This window comes from Prionailurus bengalensis, chromosome F2 (genome assembly GCF_016509475.1).
Source record: "Prionailurus bengalensis isolate Pbe53 chromosome F2, Fcat_Pben_1.1_paternal_pri, whole genome shotgun sequence".
Classification (NCBI taxonomy): Eukaryota; Metazoa; Chordata; class Mammalia; order Carnivora; family Felidae; genus Prionailurus; species Prionailurus bengalensis.
The window spans coordinates 21,265,629-21,282,906 of record NC_057353.1 but is presented as its reverse complement, the minus strand read 5'-3'; the positions used below and the strand labels follow the sequence as shown (position 1 = coordinate 21,282,906).

At 41.7% G+C, this 17,278-nt stretch overlaps 1 protein-coding gene across 1 annotated transcript in view; it reads left to right on the top strand.

The window, feature by feature from the left end:
• EYA1 (EYA transcriptional coactivator and phosphatase 1) overlaps nt 1–17,278 on the top strand; it is a 172,553-nt gene that overhangs the window by 78,560 nt on the left and 76,715 nt on the right. Inside the window, 2 exon segments of the mRNA XM_043601189.1 lie at nt 11,160–11,299; nt 12,927–13,010. Of these exon segments, the coding sequence (XP_043457124.1) occupies nt 11,160–11,299; nt 12,927–13,010 (224 nt within the window).

Here is a 17,278-nt window from a genome sequence, read left to right as displayed (position 1 = left end):
TCGGGCGCTAGGGGTGGAGGGTAGCTAGGGGTAGAGAGAGTGGCAAGTAGAGCTCTCAGAATTCGTCAACAGATTGAACGTGAAGAGTAAGAAGAGCGGCATCATGGGTAACGCCATGGTGTTTGGCCCTAACAGCTAGAAAAGTGCATTTGCCATTTATTAATACGGGGGATTAATGTGGCAGGAAGAGAAGGTATTGTTGGAGACATCAGGATTCCTGTTTAGCATATGTTAAGTTTGTGGCACCTGTTAAAATTCCAAGGGGGAAAAGGCAAGTGAATTGTTAGAGAAGTAAGTCTGATGTTCATGGGATAATTGAGGGCCTAAATTTGTGAGTCTTCACAAATGCCATTGAAAAAGCTTATGTGCCTGGATGCATTTGGCCAGGGCGGCGAGCCATTTTAAATACAGGAAGGGAGAGAGCCAAGCACAGGGCCTGGCCTTGCCACCAAGAGTGGGGCCTCCCAGAGGCCAACGGAAGCAAGCGTTGCAGACAGAAGGAGTGATGGGCTGTGTGTCAGGCTGGTGAAGGTTTGAGAAAAGTGGAAATTGGGACTTGACCATTGGATCTGACAGAGTGGGGGTCCCTGGTGATGTTGACCCAGGTGAGTGGTAGTGGAATGTTGGAGAGAATACAACCTGATGGCCGTGGTCTCAAAAGGGAGTGGAGGAGAGGGAATTGATGCAGCAAATGTTTGCGACTCTTGTAATTTTCACTTTGTACTGCAAGGTAACGGAGACATGGGGCAGGACCTGGAGAATCCGGGGTGTGTTTTTTAGGCACGAACTCTACACAGCCTGCATGTGCGTGCAAGTGGTCCAGAAGAAAGAGGACAGTGGGTAAAAGAAGTGAGGGTGGGCTGGGATCTCATGCCTAAAGGAGGGACTGGCAGAAAGGCCACCCATGTAACAAGAGGGAAGGCAGACTTCACTAAAAGCACCAGTAGGTGGCTTTTCCTGGGCATGGAGAGTGTAGAGGGTGAGTGCTTCTGTTTTCTCAGTGAAGGAGAAGCCGGGCTTCTTGCTTGTAGCTCTGAAATAGCGGTGGTCATGAAAAACAGCCCAGCAGAACATCTGGCCAAGTGCGGGGCCCATCTGAGCACACGATTCTGGGTGACTGCGTTGGTCACACGTTCGGAGGCTGGGCCACGATACAGGTTATCAGTTAAATCTGATCAGGCCAGCAAGCACAACAGCGGTGGGCAGACCAGGGGCACTGGCGGGAGACGTGGCTTCCTGAGAAGAAAGCATGACACAGTCACCTTTCAAAAATTTGAGAGAGATCAAATCCAAACAAAAGCTGTCCTGTCTTCACAGATTAACAGAAATGGAGGTTGAGGAGTGACAGAACGCACAGAAAATGTATCAGAGCTACTTAGAAACGTTTATGACCACCAAAAAAAAAAAAGAATTACTCGTGGTGTCTCCTGAGTGGACGTCCGTAAATCAGTAAATCCCAGTGGTGGGAAGGGTGAGGTTCCTCAGACTGTGGTCTGTTGTCACACAGATGTGGCATTCATGACCGTTGATGCACCGATGTGAGAAAATCTCCCCTAATCGTCCCCCAAACTCCAGGAGTGAAGGGAGGTATGAGTGGACGATTAGAGCCTCCGTGCAGATGACTGTGACTTGATTTGCTTCAAAGATTCAAAACACAGATATGTGTATATACGCATATACGTGTACCCATGCATATAAAAAGGCCTTTTCAAAGGTTGTCAGCTTTCCCTGTTGTGTTGTCTGCATTCTCTCTCTTGTCCGCGGTGTTGTGTGCTGTCACGGGAGAATTCAAGCAGGAAGTTTAGGCCACGGCTGGAATTTCTCCACAGGTTTGAGAATAATAGGAATTTCGGTTTTCAGCTCAGAGTCTGTCTGACTACAGAGGCTCGTGCGGGGCGGCCTTACAGGAGAGGAGAATCCATTTTACAAAATGTCAGCGCGCTGGAGGTGAGCCTGGAAAAGAATGCTTGTCAGATTCAGGTATTAGGGGACACTGCAAGGCAAGGAAAATCCAAGTGCCCCTTGTCCATGTGCCCTTTCGCCTACATTTCCTCATTTTCCTCTGTAGCGAACAGTGTGGCTTAACCCTGGCGGGGCATTTGGCTTCTTCTTAGCTTAGCACATCACCCAGCGTCACTGGTGTGCTTGCCTGCGTGTGTAATTTGTGATTGTGCCCTCCAGAGTCGGCCAGCTACCGAGAACCCCAGTAAAAAAGCGCCCCCGAGGCCACACACCTGGAGCAGTGCCCACGTCCCACGGGTGCGTGCGTAGAGCCATTGTGTCAGAGATGAGAACACAAAAATCGCTCCCGAGGTGTGTGCGTCTGGGGTCTGCATCAGCCCGAGGAGAATCTGTCATCTATTTTGCATGTCAGTTAACTGTGTTAATGAGAAAACCAAAACCTTGTTTGCATAGTCAAGGTAAATACATTTTGCTCTCATGGTGGCCGCACTCCCTTACCACCTGGGATAGGGCCTTTAAATAAGTACACATTAAATCCCTTTTCTATTGTCAGTTCCCCCAAAATTAGCCCCTCGTTTTGGTCCTTGTTCTTCAGTTAAGCAACACGTTTCACTTATCACCTTCATCACAATGTTAGCGTTTAATGTTTGCAGCGATTTCGAAGAAGCGGTGTCATCCGGGGAAGTAAGGTGACAGTCACTTAAATCTCATAGTCACGGTGGACTCACTTTCTTGAATCTCATCTCATCAGTTACTTTAATGAATACAGTTATATACTCCCACAAGCCAAATCTGTTTTATAAATAAAGTTTTACTAGAACACCGCCATAATCCTTTGATGACACACACTGTCTGTGGTTGCTTTTGTGCCGAGTTAAGTCATTGCAACAGGCCATCTGTCTCACAAAGCCTAAGGTATTTAGTATCTGAGTTTTTATTTAAAAATGGCTGATCTTGGGGCGCCTGGGTGGCTCAGTCAGTTAAGCGTCCGACTCCGGCTCAGGTCACGATCTTGCGGTTCGTGAGTTCAAGCCCCGCGTCGGGTTCTGTGCTGACAGCTCAGAGCCTGGAGCCTGTTTTGGATTCTGTGTCTCCCTCTCTCTCTCTGACCCTTCCCCGTTCATGCTCTGTCTCTCTCGGTCTCAAAAATAAATAAACGTTAAAAAAAAAAAATTAAAAAAAAAATGGCCGATCTCTGTGGGTGAATTGGCTCATGTTTCTCTGGGTATCTATGTACCCCGCTGCCCTGCCAGTTGGCTCCACTGCCTTTGCACCTCCCAGCGTAGGTATTTGAGAGAGGATTTCTGGGCAATTTTATTTACCTTAAAGTAATCAAAGGCAGTTTTACAGAGGAGCGTTTTCCCTCTGAGGAAAACCAATTTAAAAAAATTATGAGCAGATTTAAACCCAACGGTTGTATGTGATTCTCTTGGCCAGTAGTGTCAGGCTTGGCCCATCTACCTCCCTGTGGGGACGCCCAGGGTAACTGGAATAAACCTTTCCTCGCGATGACTTCATTCTTTGTCTCAGTCTTCCTGATTTGGGCTTGGTGCCTCACCTTTTAAGAGGATCTGATTTGGAGAGTCTCAGAGTTTGGGGGTGCCACGGTTAATGTCACTTGCTGTCTGGCATCTTCACATTCACCTGTGTAGCGGTCCGGGTACTTTAAGTCGTGAGTCTCAAACATGACAATCTCTGCTTTTGGGGACGTAGGCTACCCTGTTCTTTTTATCTGAGTGCCCCCATAGCAAATAGAATGTAATTATGGATTGTTATGTCTCATGTTCATGAAATTCAGATAATCTTTATAAGGATTTCCCAACAAGCTCTGCACTTCCTTTTGTAATTGGGATCGCCTTGGCGTAGATTCAGGGTCTAGCCAGAGACGGTGGCTTCCCTGGCCTCAACCCAATGCCATTATATATGTGGCAAGAGCTTCCTCTCCACCAGGAGTCTGGTTACTTGACTCTGTTGCAGGGGAATAATCTTTCACCTTGCTTAAACTTAGAAATGGGTGAGGAAAGCCTCTATTCTCCCAAAGCACAGAGAAGGGAGCTCGCAGGATGCCTGCCTTCTATTTCCTTTACAACTACCACTGGCATATATAGTCCCAGGAGTGTAAAGTTAGATCAAAAGTTCTCTGCTCTGCTTAGAATAAATGAGAATGCTTATCCCTAAATCTTCAAGGAGCCAACCAGGCCAACAGGCTGTGCAGCAGGACTACATAAAAATAAAAAAAAACTTCTATAAAGGAAGACATAATTTAAGACAATATCAGCATAATTTAAGGAGCTCTCAAGAATGGAAAAGTGCCTGCAAATATGAAAAAGAGGTTAAAACTTTTCTACTAATCAGTAAAGGAATATAAAAATTTTGCAGAGGATTGGGATAGTTCATAAATGGAAATAGACTCGGGGCGCCTGGGTGGCGCAGTCGGTTAAGCGTCTGACTTCAGCCAGGTCACAATCTCGCGGTCCGTGAGTTCGAGCCCCGCGTCAGGCTCTGGGCTGATGGCTCAGAGCCTGGAGCCTGTTTGCGATTCTGTGTCTCCCTCTCTCTCTGCCCCTCCCCCGTTCATGCTCTGTCTCTCTCTGTCCCAAAAATAAAATAAACGTTGAAAAAAAAAATAAAAAATAAAATAAATGGAAATAGACTTTTTAAAGCACGTATCTGTAAGTATCTCCAGCATGTCCCAATGAAAATCACTACTGTTCCACACCTGATAAAATAGCAAGGACTTCTTTAAAACCGTAATAACCATTACGTGTAAGGCTGTAGTAAAACTGACACAATTCAAATTGATACAATCGTTTTGAAAACTACTTGGCTATATGTATAGGAAAGGAACTAACATGTGGAGAGGCAACATGAGAAATAAAACTAGATAAGGAATTTGTACAGTAGGCAGGAAACTCTGATGGATTCTGAGGGTTGGAGTTGCCAAGGTATTTTATACAGATTGGTCTGAAAGTGACTATTTAAGAGGGAAAGACTAAAAGGTAACATTTAGGCAGATTTGGTGAATACTGTGCATCGTAGATGATAGAACTTTAAAGTTAAGTAATCTAGGTTGTGCCCTCAACTTGACAGACCAGGAGGCTGACAACTAAAAAATAGGGAAACTTCCCTAAGACCCAAGTAGGAGTTATGAGCTCAGAGGGACTAGAGGTGCCAAGAGGAACTAAATGGAATCTTCTGAGATCCAGCTCTGTTTTTCTTTTCAATATTGAAGGATTTATGGAACTCTTCAGTACTACTTACAAATGTAGAATTTTAATGATCTTATGTATATTTTAATATTTTATGATTCAATATGTAAACATCAATGTTTAAATAAGCTTTAAAAATAATTACAGCTATTTCTTAGTTTTAAAAATTTGGACTTGCTGGTAGGAATAATTAGGTAATCTTCATAGATTTAATAGAGCAAAAGCCAAGCTTGAGAAACCCTCAATTTGTTCAATCATCAGTTTTTTTTTTAACGTGTACTCGGTGCTCTAGGCTCTAACTGCATTCTCAGAATACAAAATAAATACCACCAGCCTCTGTCCTCCAAGAGGGGGAGCGATGGACCTTTGTTCAAAATAACTCAAATTATTATCCACCATGAACATAAGTGATGGCAAAAATTGTATAACCCTCTAACAAGAACTCAGATTTAGATAGAAAATTTGCAAAGAAGATACTTGATCTTAAGGGGTTAATAGGAATTTCACAGACCAGGGGAGGGGCTGTAAGTGTTGAGAAAAGCATTCTAAGAAAAGGGAACAGCATGTTCAAAGTCATGAAACAGCCTGACACATTCAGAGGCCTGAGATAGGTGTGTTTGTCTGAAGTATACACTGTGAACGGGAGAAAGAAGTTGGAGATAAGGCTGTGAGCGAGGGACTCAGTGGAACTTCTCTTTTTTCAAAGTAGCAAATATAGAGTGTTAGTGCCATGCCCCAGTTCCAAGTACCTTTACATGCATATTGGTTTTATTTTATCTCATTTGTTACCCTGTTACAGATGATAAAAGTGAGTCAGAGAGAAGGCAAATACCTTGCACAGTCACACTGCTAACAAGCAGTGGGATTGTGATATGAAACATGACACTTGAGTCCACAGCTCACTGTCCTAAAATCAGGCTGTCCTTCCTGTTCCACACTGGGATTTGGGAACACTGAACAATTTTAAAGGTTTTTGGCATGGTGGTATAGGCCAGAATTGGAAGGTTGTGGGTACCAAGTGTGAAAACCGCCTGTTGTGGGGTGCCTGGGTGGCTCAGTTGGGTTAAGCATCTGACTTCAGCTCAGGTCATGATCTCAAGGCTTGTGGGTTCGAGCCCTGCGTCAGGCTCTGTGCTGACAGCTCGGAGCCTGGAACCTGCTTCAGATTCTGTGTCTCCCTCTCTCTCTGCCCCTCCCCCACTGATATTCTCTCTCTCTCTCTCTCTCTCTCTCTCTCTCTCTCTCTGTCTCAAAAATAAACATTAAAAAATTTTTTTAATAAAAATAAAAGAAAAAACAGCCTGTTGTAAGAATCAAAGAAAGGGCTGATGAGAGCCTGGATTTAGAATGTAAGTATTCAGAAGGTAAAATACACAGACCTTAGTCTTGATTTGATGGGGCAAATGAGGAATTTCTGGCTTGAAAAACCGAGTGTATGTTGGTACCTTGAATTAGACACTTTAAGAGAGAAGGAGGATCTGTTTGGGGACAACTGTAGTTGTGGTGCCCATGGAAAATCAAGTAGAGAGGTCTAGCAAATGAGGATGTTCAGGTCAACAGATCAGGAGATGAAGCCTTAGAATAATCAACCTGGAGGTTATCATTGAAATCCCTCTTATCAATACTACACACTGCTGAGAGCTTGTAGTGAGGTAAGAGGACCGTGGGGAAAATTCCAGTGTATTTGCTGCTCATAATATAGTCCACCAACTGGCTGTCTATCCACTAATTGAGTATTACATGAGGATTAATCAACTGCATCCCTAAGCACGCTGTTTAACTTGTCTTTTTAATCTTAGCAAGACTTTTGATGAAGGAAGCATTGCATTAATTAACAGCCTGAAGCTCCTTGTTTTGTCCCAGATCAGTACTTTGAGTATCACTAATACAAAAAACACTCACATTTAAGCCTTAGGTAGAGGAAGAGGTCTCTAACGAGACAGAAGGAATAGCATGAGTGCAAGGATGAGAAGCAGAAGAAAGGGAAGTCAAATTACTCTGATGTGTTCAAAGGTGAGAGGAGCCAGTGGTCAGCACGGTCACAGACAAGTGAAATACGATGAAGAACTTCAAGTAATTATTGAATGTGGCCATTTTAGGGTCTTCAGTAGCATGTCAGGAGTTTTAACCCCTGTTTACTCTTGTACCTTCTGACTCCTCCTTTTTAATCCCACCAACCTACCTCCTTAAATACTTCTCAAATCTGTACTTTGCCTTGTGTGCCAAGATCTTAACTGACTCTAAATCCAAAGTACGCTTGGATTCAGTGTTCGCTTTACCTTATCCCTTGGCTGATCTGAAGTTATTGATCACTGTCTCCTTCCTGACCCACCCTTTCTTCTACAACACACTGACCTTGGTTTTCCTCCTCACCCCGCACCCATTTTTCCCTGCCCGTCCCTTCTGCACACACTCCATGTCTTTAATGGCAGCCATTTCTTTAACTGCATTCTACGTGCCATCAGTTTCCAAACCTAAACCCATCCCTCGTGGGGCAGTCTAACAGCCTGCTGGACATCGTGAATACCACAGATTCTTCAAGCTCAAGATGTCCAAAGCAGAATTTAAATGCTCATCTACACACTTCTTTATAAGCCCTTCTTCTCAAATCCCAGACCTCATGGTTATATTCATCTTCCCAGTTGCCAACCCACTGGCGTGAGCACCTCCTCCTCCCTTATCTGATTAGTTATTGATTTCCCTCTCAGTGACAGCTCAAATCTGTAGCTCTCCCTATGTCCACTACCTGCATGGGCCGCCAACACCGTCACTGAATTATCCTCCTGGCTGGTCTCCCCTTCTCAGTCTTCACTTGCCTCCACTACCTCGCCACACTGGCTAGAGTCCTCTATCTAAGGTGTAAATTTGCTCCCATCACTCCCTTGCTGAATTCTTTGCCTGTAACTCCACCTCTTCTCTGTACCCTTCCTCTATAGAGTCAGTCAGATTGGTTGTTTTTTGGTTTTTTGTTTTTTGGGTTTTTTTCAGTTCTTCAACATGCTCATGCGCATGCTTTCTCTCTCTTTCTCCGTCTCCCTCTCTCCCCTCCCCCCACCAACACACATGCTCATGTGCCTTTCTGGAGAACATTTATACTCCATTTTTACTGGTAGCTTTGTCTTCCATCTTCAGGAAGCTTCTATAATCCTGTAAATTTGTGTTGTATAGACTTGCCCCGTGGTCTCTCGGCATTCTACCTTTCCCATGCCATAGCCCTTTCTATGTTGTTTTCTAATCTCTTATTTTTGTCCACAAATCAGTGCCTTCTTCTGAATTTTAAGCTCCAAGGAGACCATATCTGTATAGCACATCATTGTACCTCAGCCTCCTAGTACAGTGCCCAGAAGAGTGTAGGCATGTAATCATTGTTAGAGGAAATAAATGCTCTTCTGAGTATTTTTACATTCATTATCTCGGTGGGGGTAAAGTTGAATAATTTTGAAAGGGTTTTAATGAAACATGAGATGTCAGTGGATTAGAAGATTAAATTATTTGTTGAGTTGTTTTGTACTAATAGAAGGAAAGAGAATAGTTAGAGTCAGCAAAGCTGGTTAGGAGAGTAGAAGCATTTAATCCCACCTCATAGAACAAAGAGGAAGAGATTTTTTTTTTTTAATCTGGCTTGCATTATTAAATTTTACCTTCCTTCTAATAAGTTGAGGCCTGTAAGGTTGTCTGTGTGTGTGTGTGTGTTAATATTTAAAGGTATCATATTGTTCATATTTTAGAGCTTTTTCTCCACCTGGAAAAACTTTAGATAAGATGGTTTAAGAATCTACCTGTATACTTTACTCATTGAATTTCTTTTCTTTGGTAGGGAGGTTTATAGAAGTGAGTAATCAATTTAATTATCACTTGTTTCCCGAAAAAGGGGGATGGAATATTATTTTTTAAAGATTTAAATGGGTTTAACACAAGGATAAGGAAATACACAGCAAGAACTAAAGGAATTGGCAATCAATAGGCAATCTAGACTGAGAAAACCTAAGTAAGGTCAACTACTTGGAGGACAAAATTAACCCTAAACTACCTGGAAGTCAAGGCAAGAGACGAATGTGATAAGATGTGTTGTTTGATGTCTTTTAGCTTCTTGTCAAATATGAACTTCAAAGGTTGGAGAGCTCACAGTTCAAGATGGACTTTGCAGTCAAGTACTCGAAATACGAGTCAAATTTAGATGCCAGTTGTGACCGTTGAAAGCAAATGCTCTGCTTTGACATTACTATAGAGAGATTGGCATGCGTTCTGTCTTAGATGGTGGCTGTCCAGGTTCGCACGGAGGTGTAGTTACAGAATTGTCAAAGAAAAGGGAGGTCGAGCCTTTTTCCTCCAAACACAACTTCGAACTCACTGAGCTCCTTAAAAATACATATTTATTTGGAGCTCCTAATTCTCTATAAAACTTGGAAGACAGATGCTTGCTTTGGAAAATTTTGAGGAGAAGATGCCACAGTCATCTGCCTCTGCCAGAAAAAGATCTAATGGGGATTTCGAAAATGTTAAACTGTAACCAGCCAGCACTGTATTCTAATAGTTCCGTAAGGTGAGTGAGTTGGCTCAAAAATGCATCCCGTGTAACTACGTATGCCGACCTAGGGAGTGGAGTTGTTCTGGACCTTCTGACCATAATTAACTGTGCTATCATGGTGGCGTCTTGGTACAAGGATCCGTGACTGGGCTATATGAGGAAATTTGCTGTCTTGTTTGCTATTGCAGAGGACATAAAGTCTCATCTAAAGGTGATAGGAATCTGTTGAGGTTTTGAAATTAAACAAGAGGTATAGGGCTGTTCCATGTGATTTAGAAATGGAATTTACTCTGTCAAAGTCCATTCCTATCCATCCAGACTCGTAAGGCTTAAACTTGGAAGTAATATTGAGACCACATGGTTGGACACGTGGCTGGCCTTGTTGGTACAGTTGAGGACGATAGTACAATAGCAAAGGCTACCAGATATTCACTTGTCCTCGATACTTTTCTATTTGCTGAGATTTAGTATCAACAGCATCTCAGTGAGAATTACCATTCCTCATACTAGCTTGAGAGATTCCAACCCATATCTAGGAGAGAAATCTGGCAAAGAGTTTGGGAAGGAGAGGCAACACACTGGGCACATCTGGAATTTGGGAGGGGGAGTAGAAATTGTCTGATGTGTGAACATCAGATAAAAAAAAAGTATTAGGGTTTTTGTTGTTATTGTTGTTCATTTGGAAATAGGGTAAGAGTTCCCCCTCCCCCAACTCCGCAGTCACTACTTAGCCATTCTTCTAGCTGGTTGGAAGTTGTTCTTTATTTTGTATTTTCTATGTAATTATTTCCATGGTTTCTCTGAGTCACCCAGGTGAGCAATTTGAATGTGCTGTCCATTTGAGATTTTTGGTTCAAAGAGACTGAGACAGATGCTGTGCAGAGTATGGGCATTGCCCATATATCTATTCTTCCTTATCTTATCACTCCCTTGTTCTCACATAAAATGAGGGGGAAAAAGGAGATTTTTGAAATTTTCAAAGAAAAATCTGCCTGGTGATTTGGTTTTTCCTGCCCCAGAGCTGATTTTTCTTTTCTTTTTGTGAACCAGGAGCCTTTTTGTAGGTGGGAGAGCGGTTAGTAAGGCAAATGTGTGAACCTCTCAGCATGGCCAGACACTGTTTGCGGAATGAGAGAGAGATGGATGTGGAAATAGGGTTGAGGGAGCATTGTCTACTCGTGGAGAACCACTAAGAGAAACTAGGCAACTAGTTTTCCGCCTGCTGTCTTCCACACCTTCAATTAAATTTTATTCATTTCTGATCACGCGTTTCTTTCAAAAGAGTGCATTCTTGGAATCAAGTATCTCATACATTTTTTATCAGTGCAAGTAAAAGTAATGAATGTGAGCAGAATGAAATGCGCTTTGCTCTTCAGACTTCCCCATGAGTTGAAACAAGGTTGATCTTGACACCATGGTAATAGAACCAGAAGATAAAAGACCTTCCTGTATTTCTGCAGAGTACAGTACAATCCACAGCCCATCAACACCCATTAAAGATTCAGACTCCGATCGATTGCGTCGAGGTTCAGATGGGAAGTCACGTGGACGGGGCCGAAGAAACAATAATCCTTCACCTCCCCCAGATTCTGACCTTGAGGTATGTCATTGACAATGACCTAGTAAATAACAAGGTATCTTGGTAGTTAAATGATGGTTCTGTTCACACGCAATGTAAATAGGCTGTGATCAAGATACCCAAATGCTTTTGTTCCTGCTTTTTTTCCCTATGTTAATTGTAAGTAAAGCATTTTTTTTCTCTTTCATGTTGACTGTAAGTGAAAACAATTATTTCTGTTTTCTCTTCCATTTTCACTACGTGCAAAGCATCCGGTTATTTCTCTCTAAGGAAATACAGTAAAGTGTATAATTCTGCTTCAACAAAATTCTCTTGTACTGCTCTGTATCATTGCCATTTCAGTTAAGTGTCATACTAAAAGTGATTAATAAAATCCACTTTGAAAATTAAAGACACACTTAGGTATATGAGAAAGGAAAACCTGGGATGTTCTAAACTGAAATGGCAATTGTCTTATGAGACCTGTTTTGGTGGAGTTCAAAAGCAGGGAGGGATTAAATAAAACCTTAAAGGGTAGATTTCATAGCTTTGAATCCACTGCAATTAAGTTTCTGGGTTTTGCCAAGTGAAAGCTGATGGTGGGAAACATGATTATTTTGGCTGAAAAGATGAAAATTTCCCAGCAGAACCTATGTGTATGAATATATACTGGTGTGAGTGGAAAGGAGAAGAAGAAATGTACGCTTCAGAAGCCTTTGTGGCATCTCAGAGACATTTTTGAAATGAATTCCTTCAAATCCAATTCCAAATATCTCAAGAGTGTGTTAAGAGCACATGTGATGTGTCTGCCTAAATTTTGTAATCTGAAGAAAACAGGCAGGAACAATATATAACCCAACTGCATGATAACAGTCCAAAGGTAGCATAAGGTGAGTAGATGATGTGAAGTTTTAGGTTTTATGTGCAATTTTTTAACACTTGGCTTGATAAAAATGAAACATAAGATTTGGTTTTTTTTTGTTTTTTTTTTTTTTTTGTTTTTTTTTTTTTTGGAAAAACTATCCTGGACTCTTCTTTTCAACATTTATTTATTTTGGGGACAGAGAGAGACAGAGCATGAACGGGGGAGGGGCAGAGAGAGAGGGAGACACAGAATCGGAAACAGGCTCCAGGCTCCGAGCCATCAGCCCAGAGCCTGACGCGGGGCTCGAACTCACGGACCGCGAGATCGTGACCTGGCTGAAGTCGGACGCTTAACCGACTGCGCCACCCAGGCGCCCCAAGATTTGTTATTTTAACACTTTAATAAGCAGAGAGAAGAGATAAGAAAAAGAAAAATGGAATGATGTTTAACTGATTGCCCCCGCTCTGTCTCAATAAGTTGTGAACAGACTAGTTTTAACTCATTTTTAATTTTTTCAGAAGGGAGAACTGTGAATCTTCAGAAGTAGAAAGGACATACATTATTATTTCTTGCCCATGCTTGTATCAATGTCACTAATATAATTGTTCTACACACCATCTGAGGTTATAACTGGAGAAAAGCTGGGAGGTACTCTTTGGAAGAGTTGTGTTTTAAAACATTAAAAAAAAATTCAGATTTTTCTTTTGTCTTCTATTTCAAGACTGCTTATTTATGTTGAAGTTAACTGAATCACAGGTTTCTCAACCAAGGGAAACACATCCTGATTTGGTTCTTCCTTTGTAGAGGGTGTTCATCTGGGACTTGGACGAGACAATCATTGTTTTCCATTCCTTGCTTACTGGGTCCTATGCCAACAGATATGGGAGGGTGAGTACCGAGAGACATCAGTTTTTAATTTTTTTAGAGTTATATATGTCTAGAATTGAACTTTTATCCAGACAGGGATGTGGTTTAACTTTAAATAATAAATTTAAAATATGAACTGGAGGACAACTGAATTTATGGATACAGATATATGTGTAAGGCAAAAACATATAAATGAGCAAGAGGAGGTTGTTTTCATATAGATTATATGGAAAAATATTTTGTTTTATATTTTTTATGTGAGTCATTCAATTTTCTTGGTTTTTATTCGCAACAACACATTCGGCGGAGCCAGTATTTCACATGTTCTTGTCTTCAGTGATTAGCCGAGTTAGTATTTTATTTTCAAAACACCTGTTAAGAATGTCTTTAAAAGTCGCTTTGCTATGAGCTAAATCTATGTGAATGGCATATAAAACTGGGCCTCTGAATGACAATAGGACCAATACATCAATGTTTAAGTTGTTATAATATTTACCTTTGGTGTGGTAGGTAAAAAATAATATTACAGACAACCTTCCATGAGTAGAAATTCAGCCTCGGTGTTCTGTTTTCGGGTTTCCCCAAATCCTTGGAAATTCTTTTTGATCTCTTCCTTGGTGGCTTCATGAACCTTTCCCACACCAAAACCATGTTAGTTAAAGTGGCTATAGGTAATTGAATATGTGAATACGATATTTCTCATTTTTTTCCATCATTAAAGAAACAATGTTACAGGTTTTAAATCTGTGAAGATATTGGTTCAGAGCCTTAGGAACTGAATTCTTGTGTCTTGGTGACTCTGGTTGTTCATCGCAATTAAATCTTAAAACACAAAATGTGTCTTATGCTCTCATTACAGATTTTATGCTGGTACCCATTCTTTCAAACAATACTTATTTCAATAAACGTATATTGAGTGCCTGCCCTGTAGGTATAGTTTGACAGTGAAATTTGATGAACTATCTATTGAGCATTATAGTGAAGCTTTCCTTCTCATAACCCTGAAGTTACATATACCACCCCTCAAAAAGGCTGGAAAATATGCACGTTTGTAAGAGCAAAAATATTCCAGAATATTCCACCCTTTGGATTTCTATTTAGAGGGGCGCCTGGGTGGCTCAGTCGGTTGAGCGTCCGACTTCAGCTCAGGTCATGATCTCACAGTCTGTGGGTTCGAGCTCCGCGTTGGGCTCTGTGCTGGCAGCTCAGAGTCTGGAGCCTGCTTCCGATCCTGTGTCTCCCTCTCTCTCTGCCCCTCCCCCAGTCTCACTTTGTCTCACTCTGTCTCTCAAAAATAAATAAATATTTAAGAAAAAATTTAGAAATAAGATATCTGGGGGCACCTGGCTGGCTCAGTCGGTTAAGCGTCCGACTTCGGCTCAGGTCATATTCTCATGGTTCGTGAGCTGGAGCCCTGTGTTGGGCTCTGTGCTGACAGCTGAGAACCTAGAGCCTACTTAGGATTCTGGGTCTCCCTCTCTCTCTGCCCCTTTCTGACTCGTGCTCTGTCTCTCCAAATATAAACATGAAAAAATTTAATAAGAAATAAGATATTTGTAAAACACAATATGCCCCATCTTATGGTTAGAGTTTCTATGAGAAGAAGACAATTAACAAAAATATAGTATAATTAAAAAAAAAAATAAAGCCACAGAATTAGTCATTCAAACAAAGTCTTTGCTTTGTGGCCAGCACATAATAGGGATTCAGTAAATATTAGCTGTGGTGTTTTTTTGTATTATTCCCTCTATGAATACTATTACCATCCCCATTTCTACAAAAATTACTACTTAAAAGCTAAAAATTAATAGCTGAAATGTCAATGTGTGGTTAGTAGGAAGGATCTCAAAGATTTTCTTAACTATTTTAAGGTCCCTCCAACTAACTCCTAAGGAAGAAAGCTGGCTCCTGGAACTCACACGAAAGTATTGAAAAGAGCATGCGCTTAGAATACCAGCATTTGAAAACCATCCAGAAAGTCTCCAGTCTTTAAGAGCTTTCTCATTAAGGGCCAAATTGGTAGTTGACTTGATCAAGGCTTTGTTCACCACTGAAAAGGTTCAGCTTAGGGCAAGATGGTGAGCATCCGTGACCTAATGACCTCATGTCAGTCCCTGGCCACAAATTACTGGTCTGCGCATTCACACCTAACCTAGAAACCCCTGGCAGCTTAGACTTTCTTATTCAGATTCTCAACGATATCTAAACAAAACAAGTACCACGAATTTTATTTTTAAAAGTGTCAACCGTTAGTATTTTGAGGCTTCATCAAATAGTATTTTGTTTGTTAGTTTGTATAGTTTTCTCATACTAAGGCATGTGATGAAAAGTTTTATCTCCTATAATTTCCAAAAACCAAGTGTCTATAGTCTTTATAGGTGATCTGAAATATTTAAATGTAAGTTAACAGAGGTCAGGGAGAAACTAATTTCAGAAAGCCTGGTTGGGGAAGGTCTTCCTGAGCATGACTTTGGTTTGAACCTGAGGTCCAAATGACTAAAAGGCTGGTTGGTAATGTGACCGTCACGAGAGAGTTCTAAGCAGAGGAAGCAATGAAGGCAGGGCAGGAAAGGGTTTGATGTTTGAGGGACAGAGGCCAGGTGGCTGAGCTCAGTGATGGAGATGCCGAGTCAAGATGTGGGCCGGGATGAGGGCAAGCATGAGCCATGTCAGGAGGTTCAATGTCGTTACACATGGCATATGAACTCATTGGAGGACTTCAAGGGAAGACATGGCAAGATCTGACTTAGATTTTTACATTATTTTGGCTGCATGTGGAAAATTAATGATGGGGAGAGAAGACTGGGGAACAAAGTGGTTTTGGGGGTGACCCGATGTACTAGCAATAGAGATGGAGAGAACTCACTGGATCCTAGATTCTGTTGCAAGTTGAGAAATAGGATTTGCAAAGGATTTGGTTTGGGCTGGTGCACAGCAAGTAATAGAGGAGTGAAAAAATCGTTCCCAGGTTTTTGTTTTTGTTTTTGTTTTTCCTTGAGCTGCTGGGCAGCTTAGTCATGTATTTGTTGAGATGGGGAAGACATCCACTTGGATCAGGCAAGAAGGTGGATGGAAGGTGAGCCTGGGACATGAGGAAATGGACAGGCCTTCAGATGACAGGTTTAGTGACAGTACACAGCTCAGGATCAGAAGTTCCTCAGATACTCTCAGTGTGATTTCATCCTAAATATTTGTGAACACCCTCTTTGTGCTAACCACCTGTTGTCTCGATGTCATGCGGCATCCCTTCTGAAGACACATTGCTGAGGATGTTGAGTTGTAGCTTGAGGCATGCAAAGAAGCTTGTTCATTATTCTCTTTATTAGAGAACTTTACAGATGGGAAGATTTTGCTCTCAAATCTGATAATCATGCCTTGTAAAAATGTGCGTTTCAACAAGGATCCTTCCAAACAGTGATAATAACCAAGCTCATTGGAGAACTTTGCCCCCTTTTCATTCCTCAAGGCACTAGGGAGAGAAGTCTTAAGGCAGTTGAAGGGCAAGCCTTCTTTCTTGGAACCTGGTTTCGGTGGCGTCCCCGAGCATTGTGAAGGGAGCGTGTGGTTGGGCCTTCCTTACTCTACAGGCATATAAAGAAATGAATGCCTGACCATGTGATAGCTGTTCTGTCTCTATGGGAACCAGATACTTGAGAAGTAGCTTAGTCACAGTAGCTTAGGCGACCCAATGAGTAGGCCATTCAGTAAGGGGATACAGGATCTGGTTGATATAATGCAAAATTAGGGCATGTTACAGCAATATGTACAAAAAAAGTTTGAGAATGTCCCACCTTCCATGTAATTCTAGCTGTGGGAAGCAGGCATGTCGGGCATTATAAGGAAGTGTTTTGTAACAGAGGTGATGGGAACAAAAAGAGGCTGCTGGGCACATGACAGGCCTGGCTAGGGAAGAGAAAAGCAAAAGTGTAATAGCAGGAAAATGAAGTCCCTGGTATGTGACCATACATTCGGCTGTTGTTAAAAATATCCGTCCTGGCTTTTTTGTTGTTGTTGTGTAATGCGTTTCTCAAAGTTGCTTTCAAATGAAATCCATACTCCCCAATTTCACTGAAGAAAACTAGTTTTGATTTTTTTTCATTGAATGCCCTTTTAAAAATAGACAGCATAGTCCTATTGTTGATACTGAACCACATACCCCAAACTTACATTTCAAGTAAGTGTTGTGTTGATGTCCCAAGCATGATTCCACCTTGTGGGAGGACTCCCCAAGATACCTATAGCCAACAGCTTCATGGTTTCACTACTTTATTTTTATTGTTTCTTAACAC